At 43.6% G+C, this 22,760-nt stretch overlaps 1 protein-coding gene across 1 annotated transcript; it reads left to right on the top strand.

The window, feature by feature from the left end:
* The first annotated feature begins 1,970 nt into the window (after nt 1-1,970).
* Nucleotides 1,971-10,067, top strand: LMO2 (LIM domain only 2). Its single transcript, XM_082317219.1, has 4 exons — nt 1,971-2,171; nt 2,264-2,441; nt 6,090-6,305; nt 9,067-10,067. The coding sequence occupies exons 1-4, from the start codon at nt 2,165-2,167 to the stop codon at nt 9,284-9,286; spliced, it is 621 nt and encodes a 206-aa protein (XP_082173345.1). The 5' UTR covers nt 1,971-2,164; the 3' UTR covers nt 9,287-10,067.
* The last annotated feature ends 12,693 nt before the right edge of the window (nt 10,068-22,760 follow it).

Genomic DNA, 22,760 nt, shown 5'->3' with positions numbered 1-22,760 from the left:
TTTCCAGTAATCCTGGCCACTGTGCATTATAGGTCCTCATTTTTACGTTGTTTTTCTAAGGACTTAAGTAATTCCTTATGTGCCGATGTCGCTGTTTTTGTCCCTCACCGAAACTTTTGAACCAGCTGATCTCTTTTAGACAGACAAAGGGACAGAGGTCTTAAAGCTATTAATTTCCTGTGACTTTTGGAAAAGTAAACAGAAGGGAGGCAGCATGCCAGTATGTCTGTAGTGTACGCGCAACTGCGTCATCCAGATAATTCACCCGGCATTATGGAATTGTTCACATTATTCCATCAGGAGCTATTCAGAACATGAATACCCCAATTACCAGGGAAATTTTGACTCCCAGTTTATACTTTATTAAACCTCGAGACACAAAGCGAGGAAAAACCAAGCTCATAGAAATGTCCTTTTTTTTTTTCAACATGTTTGAAGTCCTTATGCATGTTTTTGATCCACCTTTAAATTCAATTTCTGATTTTTTTAAGCCAACATAATAAAGTTCCTAGCAGATATTTTTTGGGGAGGGGGCAGGTCTTGCCATAATTTAATTATTCAGTCTTCCGGCAAGGTTTACATTTTGCTTTTCTGATCACAGTGTAAATACACCAGAAATTAAATAGTCATCATATAATTCAGTCCTGTCTGTGCAAACCTAACAAAAGAACCTTGTCCTTTAACAGAAATAAGAGTAACTGTCATACTGTAATAGCTTAAAATACATCGGAGATAATGTTTTCAAAGAATAAGAAAGATGTGTTCTAATGACTGGTGATGGCTCTAAAGTATTGCGAGAGCTTGGTTCAAAGCCCCTTGAAATGAATAACAGTCCTTCTGCTGACATTACTAATCTTTGAATCGGGCTCATTAATGTATTGCAGATACTATATCCCTAGCTGCCAAAAAGCTGAAAAAATTAGAATGTAGTCATAAAAATGGACATCAAATACCCATCTCTTCTGGGATTTAATACAGCAGTGAAGTATTTCTACTACTATTCACTAGTGCTTTATTACAGACATTTTCTGACTGTTTTTAAAGGAATTAGCAGGGCAAGCAGTTCATCTCATCCAGAGCTCTGCCTCCAGCAACAGCCAGTATCTGATGCCACAGAGACTGGGAATTGCTGCAATAGTTTGCACTCTGGCACTGTAAATCAGCCCTTTCTGGGATGTGCTGTGCTGATGGAGGGAGGAAGGCTGGGAGGGGGGAATAGAGAGATTCAGGCAAGACTTCCCCATCTTTAGCTTCTCTGTGATTAATTACAGATCGATACTTCGTACTCTCCGGCTTTTATAGCTCATTAACATCAAATGGTGTCGAGATATAAATTTGTTATATTGCTTGCCAAGAACTAGGGGATGTCGAGAAGCAGACACCCGTAAATGTTCACTAGGGGACATAAATGAGACACAATTTAGTTGACCAATTTGAATCCTAGGTAGAAAAAGACTACTTAGGTTCTTTACCTGTGGATCTCAAAGTACCATACAAAAATATGTGTGCGTGTGGGCATGTGCGTATGTATCTGTAAGAGAAGGAGAGGGAGAGGAGACGGCGACTGTCGCTTTGGTCCCGTGTGGAGCCGAGAAGAAGCCAGGAATACGGAACCAGGCACTTATTTTTTCCCAGCCCTTGGGATCATTTGCAGCTTGCCTACCTACCTGAGCAGCCCCTGGCCACGGAGAAAGTGTTACTAAACGCCCTTGTAACGTGAAAATGCCGCGTCAGCTCCCAGCCCTGGCTCTGGGGAGCCCCAGCGCTGTCCCTTTAAGAAACCCAGCGAGTCGTGATGCTGCTGGTTGTATTGCTAAATCCCCAGGAGCCCAGTTAAGAAATGGGCAGCTGTCTCTTTAAGTGTGATTTCCTTCTATTGTATTTGAATCGTGATCAGGAAAAAGGAAATGAAACCAGAGACCCGGGGCTGAGCCAGGGACTCATAATAATGCTCGCGATGCCCATCTCCCCCTTCGCAGCGCAGCCGCCCGGCTCCGGAGCATGCTGAGAGCTGCCCCGGCAGAGAGCCTGAGCGCAGCCCGGGGAGCTCCGGGCTGAGGCAGCGGTGGCGGCCGAGGCAGCCGCTTCCCGCCCGCCGCCCCGGCCCCGGCCCCGGCCGCGGCCGCTGCCCCGCCGCCCGGCGCGCAGGGGGAGCGGCGCGGGGATGGGAGGTGAGCGCCCGCCGGGCCGGAGCCGCGCAGCGGCGGCGGCAGCCTCAGCCCATATTTCTGTCTCTCTCTCTCTCTTCTCTTTGGTGTTGCAGGAGGAAATCCTGTGAATGTCATTGGGGGGCGGAGGGGGAACTCAGCTGGTGAAAAGGCTTCGAGAGCAGACAGCCTGTGCGGGGGCAGCGGGGGCAGATCCCACCACAGGCACGCTACAAAGGAACAATCCCTGCCAATGTCATCGGCCATCGAGAGGAAGAGCCTCGATCCTTCCGAGTAAGTGGGCTCTTTTTCTTCCCGGCTCCCCCCAGCCCCGACCACCCCTCTCTCCCCGTGAGCCCTTCGATGGCCACTCATCCTCCCCACCGGCATTGTGTGCCCGCAGCCCCCTGCCCGGCGGCGGGGAGGGGGCTCGCCGGCAGCCCCCGCCGCTCCCTTCCCGGCCCCAGCCCGGCCGCGCCCGGCGGAGCCGCCCCGGGGGCGGCGGGCACCGAGCGCCGGCGGCCGGGCTGCCCCAGCCCCGGCGCCTCCCCTGCGGCGGGCGGCGGCCCCGGCCCGGCGGGGGCTCCGGTGGGCTCTGGGCTGAGGAGAGCTCCCCACCTTGGGGGGCAGACCGGGCGGGAGCGGGCTCCGGGGGGCAGAGAGGCGGCAAAGACCCCCGGGCAGGGCATTTCCCACCCGTTCGCCCCCCCCAGGGGTGCTGGGAAGGGCTGAGGCAGAGCACCCCGCTTGCCAAATCGGAAGGTGGTTTTCGTTTGGAGGGACCCTCTCTGCCCACCTTTGATCTGCCCAACTCGCTGTAGCCGATTATAGAGAAAGGTCAGAGCTGTTATCTGTGGGTGCCCAACTTCCACATTTTCATAATGCAACTTTCAAGAGCTTGTATAAACTGCTTCGGTGGGGGCAGGGTGTTCTGCGAAGGGCATATAGAGAGACTTGATTGAGGGGATACAGAAGATGAGAATTGCCCTCCCTGGGTTTCCCACTCGGCGAGGGGACCGGCGCTCGTGTCCTGATCCAGGCTTTGGGGCTGTGCTCCGCAGCGATCCCGTCCCTCCTGCACGCACAGGCATCCCGCTGGCCGGAGGGGTGGCAACTCAGCATGCACCCAGTCATTTCAGCCCTCTGCATGCTAATAACTGCAGTTATGCTTGTCTGGAATCATGATAAGAGAGAAGAAAAAAAAAAAAATATAAAATCGCCATTTTCAGATAACGCTTAAAACATTGCTCTTCGTAAACTTGAGTCATTTGTGGCTTGTTTCCTGAGAGATACTAAAAATGCCATCGCTCGAAGCCCGGAGTGAACGCGTGGGAACCGTTTCTTTTGGGGAGTAAATCAATTCATTCCGTGTCACATCTGATGTTTTGTATGTTACGTTTTCTCTTATTTTAAACTGTTTTTTAAGAAATGATAATCCAAGCTGCTAGGTAGATGATGTTCGGGTTTCAACTGCAAAGTTTTAGTAATCTTTATTTATTTACCTACCTTGTGTTCTAGTGACTTAAATGCTGGCTTAGAAATCTACGGACATCAAAAAGCTAATGCATAAACCAGCAGTTGTGTTCTGCGTAAACATCCGCCAGGCCGTTCCGGAGTTTAGGGCTTTCCGAGAGACCTGGCTTGCGATTCCTGAGCCCCCATCGGATGAAATATTTTGGGGTACATCCGAAGTTTCAAGTAATGGATAATAGAGGATAATAATGTGCGTTTCCTTCTGTTGGAAGGCTCTCAGAACTTGTCAGAGTGGAGCCCACGCGTTAGGAAAGGGAGTATGGGGCTCAAAAGAATAAACTTGGAAAAACCAGGGCCTAATCACATACAGAATTCCCCATTATTTTCATGAAAACCCCCAGGACGGAGAGCTGGTAGGAGAGGGATGTTATGACACAACTTGCAGTTTAAACTTAGAAGAAAACCAGAACAGAATATAATCAGATAATACCTTAGGGCTCAGCTTGCCTAAATAAAAACTGCAGGATCAGTTTCTCGGCACGGAAGTTCCTGACCAGTGGTTGTTTCTCCCTGCTGAAGAAGGTAATTTTTGCCCAGAAAACTGCTGACCCAGTAAATAAGCAGTAGTAATATATTTTTTTCCTGTTGCTTGCTGGAAACTGGGAGCAGCCTGATCCTTCTCCGTCAGTGCGGGTCTCCCCAGCCCAAGGGGGGACAGACCAGCGACAGAACCAAAGCGTTGAGGGACTCCGCTAGAGCGAGAACCCAATAACGTACGACAAAATTCGGGGCTCCGCTCTACCAGCTATTGAGCGCCTCGGTCATCATCCAGCAAAGCATCAATGTGCAAACATAGGCCCTCCTTGCCGCTAGGCACAGGTTTAAAATTAAGCAAGTGCTCAAAGGATTGATCCAATAGATTTGTTATTAACTTGCCTGGGGTTTGGATGAGGCCCTCAGTGGCAGCACCAGGGCACTGCAAACCTTGCAGAACTGAGCTCAGGCACCTTGCTGTTCAGTTTTTTGCTGTCCTTTTTTTTTTTTTTTTTTTTTTTGGCAGAACTTGTAAAATTACACAAAAAGGCAGAGATCAGAATTCCTTAAGAAAGTAGCTTTGAAGAAAATTCTTCTTTGTCCCCAGGTATTACCAGAACCATCCTGGATTTCAGAGCTTTTTTAAAAAGGGAAAAAAATATTGTGCCTGAATAGTCAGTGCTAATATCACAATAAAGATTACTGCCTCTTTTCACATGGGGGTGTGTAAATCCCAAATAATTGTTTGAGCTATGTTGGCATAGACCCATCCCAGGGGATTTATGTCCTTCGCTGAAGGAAAAAAAAAAAGTCCTGCAGTAATATCAGGTAAAATTCCGGCTCTATTAAAAACAGCAGCAAAACTTCAGCCAGTTGGGCAACAGCCTCCTCTGTTGTATTTATTCATTTCATGCTGTTCAGAGAAATGACATCCCCAGACGTAGTCTTCAAATTTCCATTTCCCAACGGAAAGTTGGATGTAAAATCCCTCAAGTGCCTTTTCTAGTCCCTTAGCCCTCGGTGAGACAGAAACTCCCTTTGCCCCCAGCGGCACTAACCGTCAAAGCTTGCAAGCTCAGGTTTGCAATATGGGCTCATGTATTTTGGGGTTCATGCCCAGATGCTTTAGGGCACTGCTGGGGTTCTTCAGTAAGTTACAGGGAGATCCAGAGCTTAGCCCTGTTGATTAGGTCGCTTACAGTTGTTTATAGGTAAATCTTAAAAATTTTATTGGAAAAAAAAAAAAAAAGGCATTTTTTAATGGAAACGAAAGCATTGCTATGTGTTGTGGACAAAGCAGAATTGTTTGAAAATGTGAAGAGTAGTAAGAACTCCTAGGACTTGGGGGTTGTTGGCATTCATCAGTCTGCACAGCCATAACCGGCATTTCTATGAAATGGTGAATCCAGGCAGCTTTTGGTTGTACTTTTGAAAAAGTGCAATCTTTAATTCTGGCAGAATCACGTTACGGGAAGGGTATTTCTTTTATAAGAACTGCATGGATTGAGACACATGACTGAGCAATTCATGTCCTGTCCAGTAGAAGAAAAATGATGGATCTACACAGACACCGATGCGCTAGTCAAGTAGTAGATGCCTTTACAGTAATGAACACACGTGGGTGATACAGAGATTGCCGTGTTTATGCATTATTCTTTGAAGAAAAATAAAAAAACAGTTCGCAAATTTTTGCACACTCTTATTAACTCTTTAAATTTTAAGCTGTTCTTTTTTTCTAAAGCAAAAGAAGAGTGAAGTCCTGCTCCCTCTGATGTCAAAAGTGGAGAAATCATTTACTCTGCTGGGAGAAAAAATGAGGATGTAACCCTCGTTCTAACTTGACCAATCTTGTGTTTCGTTTTTCCTTCTCCTTCTTCTCATGCGGATGCTTTCAGAGTACATTTTCCTTCTCCAATGATTCTTTCATGCCCTCAGGGAGCCAGTGGATGAAGTCCTCCAAATTCCCCCTTCGCTGCTGACATGCGGCGGTTGCCAGCAGAACATCGGGGACCGCTATTTTCTGAAAGCCATCGATCAGTACTGGCACGAGGACTGCCTCAGCTGCGACCTGTGCGGCTGCAGGCTCGGCGAAGTGGGGAGACGGCTGTATTACAAACTGGGCAGAAAGCTCTGCAGAAGGGACTATCTCAGGTACAAACCCACTCCTTCTACCCTCGCTCCCCTTCTATCCTTGCAGCTTTGCTTTGTCATTTAATTAGTGCAGCTAGTGAGCAAAGATCCATAAAGAATTTGGTTTTGATTACTCTTAAACGTAAAGCCGGGCAGCAGTCACAGTTGTAACGCAGCACCGTTTGCAAGCTCAGGTTTACAGTATGGGCTGATATCTTTTGGGGTTCATGCCCAGATGCTTTAGGGCACTGCTGGGGTTCTTCGGTAAGTTACAGGTAAATCCAGAGCTTAGCCCTGTTGATTAGGTCACTTACAGTTGTTTATAGGTTAAATCTTAAAAAACTTGTTGGGGAAAAAACCAGCATTTTTTAATGAAAATGAAAGCATTGCTACATGCTGTGGAGTAAAGAGAATTGTTTGAAAATGTGAAGAATACAGTAAGAACTCCTGGGACCTTGGGGTTGGTGGCATTCGTCCGTCTGCGCAGACGTAACCTGACAGCTCCAGGAGAACCGCGCAGTGTCAGCGTGGGATTCTGGCAAGCAGAAATTGGGAAAAGGGGATGAATTTCAGCAAGCTCCTCCTGAGCTGACAATGAACCGGTTCCCCCGAATGCTTTTAAGAAGTTCTGTCCTTCTCCAAGCATGACTTTGGAGCTGAAAGGTATATAAACCAGGTGCCAAGATCGGCCACTGATGAAAGATCATTTAGTTCTCTCATTTAAGAACCCGGTATCCAAGGTAACTGAATTAAATTCATTTTCCTGATGCAGTAATATCAGCTATATAAGAGACGCGGGATTCCACCGGCCGGCAGGGCTGCTGTAGCTGCTTGGCATCTGAAGCCACTGCCTTTTACACAGCGACTGATCCCTGTCTTGTTCTGCATGGCCGCTGAAGTTAGCTGCGACACGTCAGGCAGGAGGACGCAACGTGCTGTATGATTATTGCAAAGCTACAGCCAGTACAGGAAAGTTTGATTGCACTGATTTTTGGGTCCAGTGGATTTTTAGCCTTCTTAAGCCTGGTCCTAAATAGACGAGAATTTACCCATTTTGCTGAATCAGATCCTACAAACACACTTGCTACAGGTATTTTCATTAACATCTCTCTGCCTCTCTGTTTTGCCAAAATTTGTAAGCAGAAGGATTAAACTGAGATTAATATTAATATATCAATATTATATATTAAAATTAATATTAATATATATTAATATATTATATATTAATATATTTCACAAAAATTGATAATAAAGGATCTTTATATTCTTGATTACAATTAAAGTGTATTGATCTTTGCTGTGCTGGCTGTGTACCGTTAATGGATCCCTAATGTTACAGGAGGTTTGTGGAACAGAATAGTGGTATTTGATATTTTTTCAGCTACCTTATTGAAGGCTGATTTACCTGCCAATAAAAACTAAACCAAAATCTCAGTGGAGTTCCTAATTATGGTGTCCCTGAGCTTCACCGATGGGAATTTTGCTAAGCAGAAACTCAGAACTGAGTTCTGCTAATGGGGCCGCTTGCAAATACTCCACATACACAACGGTCCAGCAGCGATCCAGTGCTAGTCACACTTTCCAAATACTTTTCATCTTAAAATGGAAGCAACAGAAAGCATGACAATACAATTAATGTATTTTCTTGCAGTGAAATTCAACGTTTTTATTTATTTAATAATGCAACATATAATATCTTCCCTCATCAATGAAAAATTTGGCAACCTTTGTGTAACCTTAGTATTACTTTCCTTGGGCAGAAGTAAACACTGACATCTCCTGGTAGACGAAAGAAATGATGTCTTTTCCCCTTAAAGATCTCTCTCAATTGAGTGGGCATTCTTTTTCCAGTTCAGAAGATGATGTGAAGCAGGCCCAGCATATGTGAGAGAAGTGTAGGAGGTGGAAAAACTCTTTCCAGAATTAGTAGGGTAACTTAGAAGTCAAACTCAATAGGTGTATACTTTGAACAAGTAAGGAAAAAAATGTATGTATTTCTGCTTATTTATTAATGATTTGACTTACAAACTCTGTAGCCAGCAGACTGCGTGAAAGGCTGACTTCACACATAGCGGAGCTTGTTGCACTGCTCCAGGTGAATGGTCGTGCATGCCGTGAGGGGCATACACATCCCGTGCCTTCATTACAGGCTCCTTTTGACAGACAGTACCATCGTGATCTCAGCAGGGTTTTTCAATGCGGATTAAAGAGTGGTCCGGATCATAAAATTGTTTGGGTAGCATAAGTACCTTCTGGTCTTAGCGTGTATCCATCTGAAACCCAGCAGGAGTGACTTCATGGGTATAGAAATGTTTGGGTTTGAAAGAATCTCCAACAACAAGAGACGGGAGTCTTAGACCATGGCTTGTGTCAACTCCTTTCTGTAAACTACAATAGCAACAGCTGAAGATAGGCAAAATTTATCAACGGAAAGGTAATTTCTATCGATCACAGAAGTGGAAGTATTAGTATAGCACAACTTTATGCTGTGATCTGGGGAACCTTTGCTCCTCCGGAAGCTGCTCAGCAATTCAGGATAAGGTCATTGATCAGAGAAGTCAATTATACTGAAAATAGGTGAGGACGTTGGACATTCTACTTCAATTTTTCGTATTGCAAAGTTTAGAGTTCTGCTCGGCAGCTTTCCGTGTGACCTCTATCTCACTTGGCAATACTATGACTAATGGATTAAGGCACTGATGCTCTGTTCTTGTGTTGGTTTGGTTTTTCCCACCTCCCCAGCAAAGGAACTCTGCTGACTTCTCTGCTGTTGTTGTTTTAGGCTCTTTGGCCAAGACGGCCTTTGCGCCTCCTGCGACAAGCGAATCCGGGCTTACGAGATGACCATGCGGGTGAAGGACAAAGTGTATCACCTTGAATGCTTCAAATGCGCCGCCTGCCAGAAACATTTCTGCGTTGGGGACAGATACCTCCTCATCAACTCAGACATAGTATGTGAACAGGACATCTACGAGTGGACTAAGATAAATGGAATGATCTAGCAAAGACATGCCTCGTAGTCTATAAAAGACATCTCACGGGTGCCACCGATGCATAGCTGCAGTGAGGAGATCATCACTTGAGCTATGGGCTTTGTCTAAAATGGGGGGAAAATACCACGGAGTCGGCCCTTTGCAGGCAGTGCTACGTAAAATCTAAACTACATATAGGTGAAGAAGGGAGACCGAAGCAATAGTAGCTAGACTGACTTCTGTTAACAAAGGCGTATGGACAATAACTGACATCAGCCATGTAGGGGAGAGCTGGGGAACAAACACAACGCGATAACGAATTCTCGTAACTGGAAAAAGAGTAGGGACTTCTGTAAAGAGATGTTATGTCTTTGTCACCTGCAGACTAGGATTGTGCAATTGAATTTTCTTTTCGTCTTGTTTTAGTCACTGAGTTTAGGCGACAGCTCCTAATGTAGACATGAGGAAGACTACTGGAAGAAAAGGGCCATCACTTACGTGGTCATGCTATACGGCCTTACACTTCGGGTAGGAGAGAAAGCAGGAAGAGGGAGGGGGTTATTTTTGCATGGATTTTTTTTTTCTTTGAGAATGAACAGTGCATCCTCTAGTCCCAAACTCTTCTTTAAAAAAATTCTGCTGAATAGTTGTTTTCGGGCACTGCTGTTTTGAGATGAGATGTTCCACAGATCATTTCTATACAAATATAAATCTAAAGAGTTGTTCAACTATTTTATTAACTTAGATTATATCGATAAAATATTTGTTGTGTGTAGTAAGACTCTGCAGCTTTAATAAAAATAACAGAAGATTTGAGTGTTGTTTTTTCTTTTTTTTGGAGCTGGGCTGGATTTTTTGTGTGTATTATTTATTTTATTTTTTGTAGCAGGGTTTCTACACTTCGTCTACGGCTGATGCCTGCTGGATCCACTTAAGGTTGTGTTTCAAAGCTGTAATGCGAGAACACTGAGGTCTCAGAGAGCCTTGTGGAGTTCTTCGTGCTAAGCAGAAATTAGTGTTGTCAGAGAAATTAGAGAGTGTTGTGTGACACTGAGGCTCTTTGGTGTTTATGAGGATGTTTTGAGGCCGGTGGCCCACAGAGAAATACATTGGGGTGTTACTTTGCAGCAAAGACAGAGCCTATCTGATCTCAGAGGAGACCATATAAGATCAGGGTCTCCTAGAAAGGTGGCTCATCCTGATTTTGCTCTGGGTTATTGAATCCAGTATAATATCACTAGAGCCAATCAATACTTGCTAGTGTTTTGAAAGAATTAAGTTCAGAGCCTGTCTTGCGAAGACTGTTGTCACTTGCTTCTTAAGCAAAAGGAAGTTTCTTAGCATTGTACTAATACTAAGAACATAAGAAGTATGCCTGGTCAGGCAAAAGCAGACATTGGGTACCTTACTCCCACAGAGACAAGTAGCGGGCGTTCGGGCAAGCAGGAGGTGACCTCCGCCCGAAGCCTTTCCAGCTTGCAGGAAGGTCCAGCGAGCTTTGTGTGAGCTTGCCTTCAGACCCCTCTGCTTAACACCGACCCACAGACCCACTCTGCGGGAGTTTGCCTACTCTCTTTTCTTTGACTCTCTGGCCTCCGCAAAGTCCCGAAGCAATGGTTTTCACCGTTTAATTCGATGCCGTGTTTATTTCAAAACCTGTTGCCTGATAACTTCATTGGTTGACCACCATATTGTGTGAGATAATGTATAGTCATTTCCTATTGCCTTTTTTTCACTATTCTTGACTTTAAAGACCTACATCATATTCCCTCCAACTTATTTTTTCTGAGATGAATAGTCTATGTTCCTTCTTGCAGGAGAGCTGTTTCATGCCTGTGATAATCTCTGTTTCTCACCTCTGTATGCTTTCTGGTTCTACGTTATCCTTTTTTTGAGAGTGTCACTAGATCTGCATGTTGTGTTCAAACGTACTAAAAAATAAAGCTTATTACATAGTTGAACCAGACTGACAGTCCCCTCAGAAGAGAGCTGGCGTGTCCATTCACCCCATCAGTACTAATAGGTAAGGAATAGCACCTAAGCATATGGATATCTATTAGTCTGATTATTTTCAATAAACTTGTCACCTAAAGGATGTCTCATCCAAGTGGCAGTACTGACAACATTTTGCATTTTACAATGCATGTTCTGAGACCAATTTTTTCTTTTCTTGCTTTTGTTGTCACAACTAGCGTTGGGGACAAAACCTTTAAATCTTATTACCAGTGAAGTTGGAAACTATACAGAGGACATAATGAGATCTTGCTTGAAAAGTATAATTTGAGGGCTCTGTGATTTAGCTCTTCTCAAGTGATATGCTGACCTCTGGAGGCCATAGGCAGCTGGTATAATTTTAATTCTCAGCCTAAAATGTATCCTTGCCAGCACAAGCAAGAAAGCAATGTACCCAAGGAAACTACAGCTATCATCTCTCTTCACCCTCAGTGGCTCTTTGCAAATATTCTGTCCAGCTAGAAACGAAGTCTCAATATCCCTGTTAGCTTCCGCAGCTTGGTGGATGTAACCTGGATGCTAACGCAGGGTGGACGTGCACAATCGTTCTTCAGGTCTGTGTGTGGGAGCACATACAGTGAGCTGTGCATCACCAGACAAGGCAGTACCAACAGCTTCGTGGCAGACGCCTTTAAAGCTTTCCAGGTCATCATGCCTTGCTGTGTCATTGCAATGTCCCTCTCAAAGCCCCTCTTCTTTCTCCCCCTCTCCTTTCCCTGAAAAAATATACCTCGATAGCACTATTGTACGAGCAGGGCAGGAGCGCTTACAGCTTCATGAACATCTACTAGTTCATGGCAAGAAAATTTTCCAGAGGATGGCAATCAGCTATAAAGCTGATTTTTCTGTAGTCACGCGCTAAGGATGGAGATGAACAGGTATCAAAGGGAGCGTTGTACGCTGGGGAGACTGGGACTCTGCTCCATCCCGCGGCGCTGCCAGCTGAAGGGTCTCTGAACGAAGACCCCGTGTTTCAGATCACAGGTAGCCATCTGCTGATAGTCCTGACTGCGAGGGACAGTGGGAGATAAAATGAGCTTCCCTTTGACAAAGTAAACCATGATTTTGCCTTTTCAGAATTGCTATGAAGAGGTTTTGTGCCGCATCCCGATCTCATACAGCATGATGGTGTAACAGACTCTAAAATAACTGCAATCACAGAGTTACACCAGCATAACGATAGCATGGATGTGGTATCATTACAGGTAAGACTTTTGACACTTGTTCCCTAAACCCTTTCCAGTGTAATTTTTAACCTTACTCAGGCATGCTGCAGAGCGGATTTCCACGATTCCAGCTCACAGAGAGGTTTGACTGAAAATTTAGTGTAAGGGGCCTTGTTAACATCTGGGTTGAGATTAAGTAAGAGTGTCAATAGTTCAGGGAGGCTTTGTGGTTTTGCATGAATGAGAGCAAGATCCGTGTTTTGTTCCCACCTCAGAAAGTATTTATTTCCTGAGTGACTTTTGGCAAGGTAGTTAAATAGTCTGCTTCTCAGTTGCCCGCCTGTAACGTGGAGATATTATCACTTAGTCTTTTTTTAAATTTAAAACTTCCTAATGGAAATAAATTTAAAACTTCCCAGTGGAAATACACTCATTATTTTGTGTCAGGTATCATTTACACGGGAAAATACATCTTAAAATCTAAATGTATTTGTAAAGGAAGGATGCTGCAGGGTCCACAGTGGATTTTTGTTACAAGACCATCAGTTTTATCTAATCTACGTAACTTCGGAAAGGGCTTAAGCCGAGCTGGAAGATGACACCTTGTGCCAGAAGAAGAGCCTCCACTTGAGCAGCAGTATTGCTCTAGCTGTACAATTATACCAGTCTGTTGGTGGACTTTTCCCCGCCAGATTCCTAACTCTTGCTCTCCGGATGCAGGAGGAGAGCGAACAGATTTCTCTTGGAATTAGCGTAACCAACACTTCGCCTCCGTCCTCATCTCAAGTATGTAAGGAGTCTCTCCTGAAATCACAAGCAGATAAAATGTCCCAAAAGCAACAGGGAAAATAAAAGCAAAGGTGATTTAAAGGCATAGGCAAAAGCACAATACTCGGAATATGACTTCATCAGCTGATATTCAAATGCATTGTCCTTTATATGTTTTCAATATCAGCAGTATTTTAAAAGGCATATCATCCTTCAAGATTTCCCTTCTTTGTCCCCATTATTCAATGTCATGGTAGGAAGATGAGAGCATTACCATCGATATCACTTTTTTAATTCCATGCCCTTGAATAAGGGCAATAAGAACCCCGCATAATAGAGTTTTCAGCGGAGAGAGTAAATGGGAATTGGTTGTTAATTCAATACAGGATACAGAAGCTGTCTCTCCCATCTCTTTTTCTCAAGGTAATACTGTGCCTCCAATTGTCATTATACCCAAGAATCAAATTATTTGAATTCTGGACACATCAGCACAAAACCGAAGACTCCCTGCCAATTTCATAGCCTGCTTGGAAGAGAACATCAGAGAGCATCACTCATTTATACGACTGCCAGCCTGAGACTGTAAATTCAGAAAACAAGAAGGCCTCAGGTGCTGCACTTTAACATGTCTTTCTGCTCCTGAATCAGCCCCCCTCACCACCCCCATCACATACGAGGTAACATTTTATCTCTGAAAGGCAAAGCTTTCAAGCATCTGCCGGGGCGAGTATGGACTCTGTACGGCCTGAATGTGAATTGAAAATGAGACTATTAAGTATATTAATTGATAACAGTCACTTGTGACTTTGAAGGAGATTCATGACACTTGCAAAAATAATCTATAAAGATTGTTGTTGCTCTAAAAAGACAGTGCAGCATCAGCTTATTTCACTTGCAGCAGGTTCATCTCTTTTATAGAGCATACTGCACTGCAGGCAAAGGGAATTTTAATGGACACTGGAAAAAATGATCTATTCCTCTGTCCCATGACAAAAAAGAAACCATAAAAAGACATAGAACAGAGAGATTGAGATACGATATCAGAAAACATTTAAGGAACTATAATTAAATTAAGATTCAGAAGTCTGTCAATGAGACGAAGATTAAACTGGCAGAAAGTTGAACCTTGTTTGAAGCAACTTGTTCCCTCCTGCTGTGGGTTGTTTTGTACCAGGCTAATGAGAAGGCACATCTCTGAAAGGTTCCTAATAAACCAGCAGAACGCTGATGGTTAGTTAATAAACATATTTTGCAGGAGTATAGCATGTTCCGTTTAACGCATTTCAAGTGCCTTGCAAGCATTAATGCATGAATGCATTACTCTGTCCTGTTTTAAGCTACAAGCCCCACTCCATAGGTGGGGAAACTGAGGCACAAAACGAACATGACCTGCTTAAAAATCACACAGTAACTCAGCCAAACTTCTACGAGAGCAGAAGTTACATCTCTTGGCTTGAGTGTGACCATTCAGCCACGGACCATTTGGCAACCGCTGACGAAGCAGGTATGGGTACCGCATGGCCTGACCTGTCCGACAGTGGGGATCTCAAATACACTCTGAGTGTCAGAAAGCAGCCTCAAATAGCATTTTATATGGATATTTTCTATGAATTATGCCTGACAGGGATATACAGCCCTCCCTGTGTGACAGACAAGCCAGTATATAAAGCTCAGCTGTGTTTGCGGAATCAGGAGTTAACAGCCCATGGGGACATTTGGGCATGGGTGGTAAAAACGCATGCACTTCGGCTAAAATAAATGCATTTGATGACATCTATGGCTTATTCTTCAAACACAGAGAGCAAGCCACCATTTCACTCTCTGTAGCAACACTCTAGCAATGCTTGAAGCACCCTTAAGCCCCCTTATCTGTGTTCTTCGCCAACAGCAAAGGGATGATCAAAACCTTCTGTTAAACTGTTTCTCTATTAAGAATTTAGGTTTCAAATATTTGATTTGGGGGGGGGGGTGTGTGAAAAGCAGATCATGCATGAAAAACCCATTTAAGATTTTCAGGGAAGAGATTTTCTTTTTTTAATGAAAAGGTTGAATACACTTTTTGCTGAATGCTTCCTGATCATCTCTGCTCTCTCTCTGGCATATTCCGGTTTTATTTATACATCAGCATACCGCAGTGAAGCCTGTAACCAACTGCAAGAAGCTTGATTTCTGTGGAGGTGCTGAAATAGGGGAGCAAGGAGGGATGCTGTGACCGTAGTAACTGGGGTAGCGAAAAGCAGCCGTTGCTCTGCAGCGTTGAGAGAGGAATAACCTTTTAAAGCCATGACCCAGGAGAACTAACTCCTTTTGTAGTCCAGTAGCTCTGTGCCAGCTACCTCTCACATGATTGCTGAGATGTTTCCTCTTCAGGGCTGCATCTTCTTGGGTTGGTAAAAGCTTGCACTAATAAGACTATGAAAGAAGCCTGAAAAGCAAGGCAGGCTTTTGTTTTCTTGTTTCGGTTAATCATTGCCGCCCCCTGTCTAAAAGACAAAAAGGTAAAAGCATTTCTCTTGCGTGAAAGCTACCGCAACTGTTTGCCAAGGTACTCATGGCAAAAATGATCTGGAAGCAGTGGTGCAGCAGGCCAGCAAACCAGCAGAGCCCTTGACTTCATTCTCCAGCCTTTTGACCTTTTTAGACTCTAATTCTGAGCTGGGATTAGGGGTTTAGTTTTCTTCTCTCCTCAGATATGTGTCTTGCATCTCGTACCAGATAACTTTACCGATGTATTTCACAACACCTGCAAACTGGCTTTGATACAGACGATTCACTTATTTACATTTATTTTAAAGAGACAATCACAATAAAAGTTAAATTCTTCTACAATAAGACACATAGTCTTCAGTCTGATAATATCCTGAAGCATCTTGACAGCTACCCAAAACAGCGCTTAGATACCATGTTGATATCTCATTAAAAAGATCTAAGACCTGCAATCATCAACCTAAGGATGCTTTGCAACGCTGGGAAATTCTTGGCCGGCTCGTAAGACAACGAGCTCGTAAGACAACATCACAACGTGGTTATGGGCTTTTTTGCGGTTGGTAGGTGCAAGCGAGCGCCGAACGAGCTGTGGTGCTGTCGCCCTGGAATTCTTGGAGCTGGACCAGCAGCGAGTTTGACCCAACGTGCAGGAGAAGCGTGTTGTTCAGCTGATAAGGAAACTGAGAACGTGCATCAGCAAATACAGTTTGTTTATCCCGTAATAACTGTTTTTGAGTAGTACAAGCAAAAAGAGGCTGGGTCTGCACTAGACAGATAAGAGCTCTGACCGAAAGGACGACCAAAGGTCGCACCAGGCCTCCTGGAAACTTCAAAAGAGAAGCCTTCGGTGGGAATGGATGACTAAGGGAATTGCAGAGGGCTTCTGGAGCATTTTATCTTTGTGCTACCTCTTCAAATCCAGCTCAACACTTCCGTCATTTATTGTTGCCATCGTCTGATGAATGTACGCTAGGCTCAGCCTTCTTCCTACGGCACAGGTGTCTGCAAGCCAAAAAAATCCCACCGCTGCGGCCGTGGCTAACTGGCCGCCTCATTAACAACCTCAGCTAATAACCTAAAGAAAGTATGTGGAACTGAAATGTGAGCTGCTATCTGGTTTGTACAGATGTTTTTTTTAGGTCAGGAAAGACTCAACAGCAGCAGAATTTTCTCTAGGGGTGCCCTGTTATTCTCTCTGTTCCTCAGGTAAAGACAGACCTTCTGAGCTCCCACACAAAACAGCCAAGGTCCCAGCACTTTCCACAAGATCATGAAATATTCCTCCAATCCTTGCTTTCGGCAGGGTCTTTCACCCATCCCTTAGGCCGTGAATCATGCCGTTGCGTCAGGAATCACACCCAGTGAAAATGCTGTAAGCACACGAAATGATGAATATTCCTGAGGCTTTATTACTGCCTTTTGGACCAAGTTAAGTTTGAAATAAGCAATCTTGGTCTCCTGTGAACTTTGTCAGTGCTATGCTGTGTCAGTATTAATCCAGCACGCACAAGTATATGTACAAAACCTGAAACCAGGTATTAGCATTGCTGGCCCGTGATGAAGGCATCCACTGCACTGAGTTTCTCTTCTACACTATGTGCTTAATTTAATGCGTTAGCTCTTGGATGCAAGAATTGTGCCTTTCTACGCTATTCACACTCTGTAGAGTAAGCAAACTCTCTTTTTGATACTTTCACAGGTTAACGATTACCTTTGTAGCAGTATCTGATATTTGATTTATGTGAAAGAGGATGATATGAAAGGAAAACCAACTCTGAGCTAAGCAACCCTGGGAAAGGATAAAACTTGGGTATGCCAGTTTGTGTCAAGACGGAATCTTTCATCTGGAGAAAAAAGCCCAGTCTATTAAAATTACTCTCTAAGTGGGATTCCAAACTCTGCAAATGTAGATAAATATTTTAGACCCATTTTGGAGCTAAGAATCTGAGACAAAAAGATTCACTAATAAAAAAAGACAAGCCTGAAGTCACAGAGCACCTTGACTCAGAGCTGTGCTGCAGAAGATAGGGGAGGGCCAGAGGTGGCTTTTTGACAACCTTAGGCAACCACTGTAGACAAGAGCATCCATGTAGGGCCGTCCGACAATTCCAGATAGAGCGGCCACAGTTATGCTGCCCCAGTGCTCCTTCCCTCGCCGTCCTCCGCATCACCACCCGCAGGGGTCAGGGGCACGAGGACACGAGGCTCAACTTCAGCTTGCAACCTTCTGCACTAGGGGACCTGCCTGGATTACTGCACATGGCGTACCTCGTAGGGTCCAGAAGGATGGAAGCTGGGAGTCAACTCCAGCTACAGTTGCTTCGAGTCTTTCACTGTAACCACTAAACAAAGTCCATTGGTTGAATTCTTGGTGATTCCTTTGACTTCATTTGACCTTGGAGCTGTCAGGGCTAATTTACCATCGTGTGAGAGAGGTTCGAGAGGGGTGTCGTTGTTGGCTGTGTCTACGTGGCAGTAACAAGGAAGGGATTTTTTTTTAAACCCTTGTTTCATTCTGTCAGAAGGCAGCCTGAAGACAGATATCCCATTTGTTACTAAAATGTCCAACAAGCTCCTACGTAATATTAGTTTTTTCATGTGCACATTTCACTGAAGTTCTGGCCCTGATCCCTCTAGCTGCCTCCCTGTCATCTTTCAAATCTCATCTGAGATTCACTCCTGTGAAGCCTGAAAAAGTGATTTGGATATCAGTTCATCTGTAGATCCCCCGACTTTCAATGGACTGCTGAGTTATCTTTGTATTTATGTGATTCACTGGAGTCACTGCATGATTGTACAGCTCCCATTTTTAATTTTCTTATCTTACTCCTTCTGTGTTCTTTATTACAGCCACTTCTTGTGTTCTGGCTAATTTTAGATGATCAGATTTCCAAGCAAAGGTCGTTGCCTAGTTGTTCCTATGAAGGCCTGACCTTATTGCGTCTTTGCTACAGTAAAGAACAAACCCAATAATAATAATATAATAACAATACAAACTTTCTGGACCTCAGCTTCTTTCTTATTACCAGTTCCCCAAGCCGTCTACTCCCCTCAAAATCTCAGTTTTGCCCATTTATTATTGTCCATTTAGAGCACTAAGAAGCTGACCTTGTGAAAGGTAGACCATCCCTTGACCAAAAATCCTTGTGCATTAGGTAATTTCAAGTGACGCTCAGCACCCGGTGGTAAAGATCCCTAGTGTGTCGTTTCATTAGCTTTTCAATGAGTAAAAATAAAGATGTTGAAAGCCTCATCATCTTTCAAAGATTAAACATAGGATGCATGAAGCAATAGGAGAAATTTTCAGCCTGAGGAATAGCTCTGCTATATTTAGCCACCTAAGACTGGTGATAATGGAAGAAAAACTAGGCTCCGTTATTAAAATGGAAAATAACCTTTATGGTGAGACTGAGCGGGAAAAATGCCGTCATAACCTACCTGCGTCCACAGTTTGTGCAGCTGTCGGTTATGTGCTGGAGAATGCAAAGCCTGCTGTGGGTAAAACATTTAAATGCTACAATTTTAAGTGGGTTTATGTCTGCTTTTGGTTTTTGGGGTTTTGTTTGCTTGGGTTTTGCAAATTTTTTTGTTCCACTTCAGGAACAGATATTTCTCTTTTACTATGTGTTCTTTGCAACTGTTAGGATATCCTTTAGTAAAGTAAAATGACAGCTCTTCGATGCACACTTGAGGAGCCACCAGCCTAACCAGTGTGGCTAATTATTTTTTATGACTAACTCCTACAGAACTATAAGCCACTCCGTCTCCACCTTCACCGCTGCCTACGCCCCCGAGTAACGCTGGTCCCGGATACACTGACCGGCGCTGCAATCACACCTCTGCCTGCTGGAAAGACTGCCCGTGAACTGCCAGCCCATCCCAGGAAAGAAACAAAGATCTAGAAACCGTGAGAGTTGTGGAGTTATCCTCATCCACTCACTGCCGTGTTAGCCATGCTGGAAATTTAAATGCGAACCCACTTTCCAGGCAGTTTAAGCAAATACAGTTCTTTTGGAAGGGCACTAGGTAAGAACGAGCATGTAACTGCTGCAGTTCAGTTGACCGCCAATACTCTACAAAACCGTAGTGACTTCATTCCTTGCAAATACGCGCCCACCTCGAACTTACACACGCATCAGTTACTGTCACTGATATCATCTGCCAAACCCGCAGTCTCGTGGCAAAGTACCTTTCCTACGTTCTCCTCTTTCCCTGCCCTGGTGCAGAGCTTGAGGAATCGTTCAGCCATTGTTCTGTAGCTTGGCACACCATTTCCGTGATGATTCCCCGGTCGTTAATCCCCTAATTCCCTTGGTGGTGTGGAGAGCGGGAGGCATTTATGCTCATTGGCCATTTTGTGCAGGTAGAGTTAAAAATTTAAGAGGAATTATGACCTTTTGAAAGGCGATGTTACAAATTGCCCCTTTTTGGAATGGCAGATGATCATTGCGATATGTGATTATCAAACTTGATAACTTTGTAAATTGTTAGGTGTTTTCTGCTTCCTTAGCAAAATCATGAAGACACCTTTCTAACTCTTTATGCGTTTCCTTCTGCTACCGTTTCTAATTTGCTAGCAAATCGTGATTATTTGGCTTCCTTTTCCCCCACCAAATTATTTTATTTTTTATTTCAAAAATTCCAGAAGTGTTTTAATTGTTCAAGGTAATACATGCTTTATGTTACACATAAAGGATCACATACACAGGAAGCATATGACCTATGGGTACTTTTTAGTCTGTCTGCTCTTGGTTTTCTAATTTTTTTCAGTCCGTATGATGTTTCATACTGCTCAGACAGGCAAATGTTATTTAATGTTGTGGGCTGTCATTCAGAATGCAAAGGAAAATTCAGACCGTGACATGGCATTATACCAAAAATAGAGGGATTTAAACACTAAAATAGGAGCAAACAGCAAATGAGAAAGAAAGGTAAAGAAGGAATTTGAGAAAGAAAGAAATAGAGAGTGTCGTTTGTACAGTTTTATGAAATATCTAACTTGGCTGTTTGAGGGACAAAAATAGACACACATTACGCGGAAGTCATCGTCTCGTGTCAATTTACATGCAATTACATCGAATCGAATGGAGCACAATAGGAACACAGGAGGATGGGTTCAGCCGTTGAAACATCGTGAAAGAGTTCAAGTGGGTTTTCAGAATGCAAATTGAAAGTGTCACGAAGGAAAAGATATCCCCTCAAGACAATATTAGAAAATTAAACAGTAAATTTTCATTATTTGCAAAAAGAAAGGTAACAATTGAGAATTGACAACCAATGCAAGCCTTAGAACTATGCAAGTACTAGAAGCAATACTATCCAGGCTTCGGATCTATCTTTTGGCAAAACCTGACAGAAATAAAGAATTATGTGGCGTCTCTTAGCTCTGCACTGTTAGATTTTCATGGACCACAAAACCAAGAACAAACACAAATACAAGTAATAGCATTGTAGTAACATTTTAAATATAGTTTTACTACTGTATTTTCTTCTCTACAGGGAACGTTACAATTATACAAATTATAAAGGACAAAAATGCCCCCAGCAGCTAGCAAAAATGCAGTCATATAACCACTAGCTTGTTCCTTTTCAGTTCTTATTTGAGTGATGTTGCCAGGACAATCAACTGTTTCAATAACATACTACTGGTATCTGAAAAAGAAGAGACAAAAAAGGATTACTAGCGTAAAATCATGCAGTAGGAACAATTCCTTCTTTCACATAAGAATATTTAACTCGCTCAAAGTGAGGGACATAAAAAGAATAGTTTCTATTTTTTTTTCCTGCAGCTGTCACATATCATTTGATTTTTTTCCATATAAAATGTGATCTATTTAATATTTATCTACCTCAGAGGATGCTTGTGAAGCTTAATTCACTGTTTGCAAAATGCTTTGGGATTCTTAGTTTTACAGCACTATAGCATTATAAATTAATTACTTTTGTGACTATACTATCTACTAGTTACTTTTGCTGAGCAAACAGATTTTGCTTGTCGAGCTTGAAATGTTTCACCTGCCACATCTCGGGTTTGACACACTTTCACTCAACTTGAGATTTTTGCGGACTAGGTGACGGCTGGAAGCTGGTGGGTCTGGGGTCTGGGGTCAGGAGAGGACGTGGCCATGGGTTTGGGTTCCAGAGGTTCCAGCAGCGACAACACTGGGCGATGCAGCCGTGTCTGAGACACCGGGCTTCTTCACACAGACCTGGGAGCTTGGCAGCACAAGACCTCAGGTTTGCAAAAATTTCCAAATTCCTGTTGCAAAGCCAGGACTCAGAATCCTCCTTGAAGGTCTTCGAGGAAATCAATTTTAGGGACGGTGTTCTGGAAAAGATGTTTTTTTTTTCTGAAATGAATTAAAACGAAATGAAAATACGCTTTCTCTGAAAACATATTTCTTTTTAACAAAATGTGGAAGAAACTTAAACAAAAATCTGGTATTTGGATATACCCTTAAGATGCAACACATCCTTTTGTTTTAATGATATTCATCTCAGTAAGTGTATTTTCCCACCTATGTGTACCATTACCTTTATAATTTCAGTCCTAGTGGATTCTAATCATCCATTAGAATCAGCCCATAGAGGCTGACTATATAAGCAGGTTTGTGTTTGTCTCATCGATGCTATTCTAACATTAATTCTTGTTCCTTTGGTAAACTGTGAACTACCAAGCAATTGCAAGCAATCTGATGTTGGAAGTAGTCAGTACCCTCATCTTCCAGGGATGTCCATGGTCTGATATTGGGAAAAACAACTTCACCGAAAGGGTGGTCAAGCACTGGCACAGGCTGCCCGGGGAAGGGGTGGAGTCCCCATCCCTGGAGGTATTTAAAAGACGGGGAGATGTGGTGCTTAGGGACCTGGTTTAGTGCTGGATTTGGCGGTGATAGGTTAACGGTTGGACTCGATGATCTTAAGGGTCTTTTCCAACCTTCACGATTCCGTGATCCTATGATTCTATGATCCTACCAGCACGTCCCCACATGAAGATTCAGTGGTACAAGTACTCCGGCTAAATGCAAATTATTTTTCTCTTTCAGGAAGGCAAATTAAGAAGCTTAATC

The sequence above is a fragment of the Platalea leucorodia genome, assembly GCF_965183815.1.
Source record: "Platalea leucorodia genome assembly, chromosome: 7".
Classification (NCBI taxonomy): Eukaryota; Metazoa; Chordata; class Aves; order Pelecaniformes; family Threskiornithidae; genus Platalea; species Platalea leucorodia.
The sequence above is the reverse complement of the archived record's forward strand: the minus strand, read 5'-3'. Positions and strand labels throughout refer to the sequence as shown.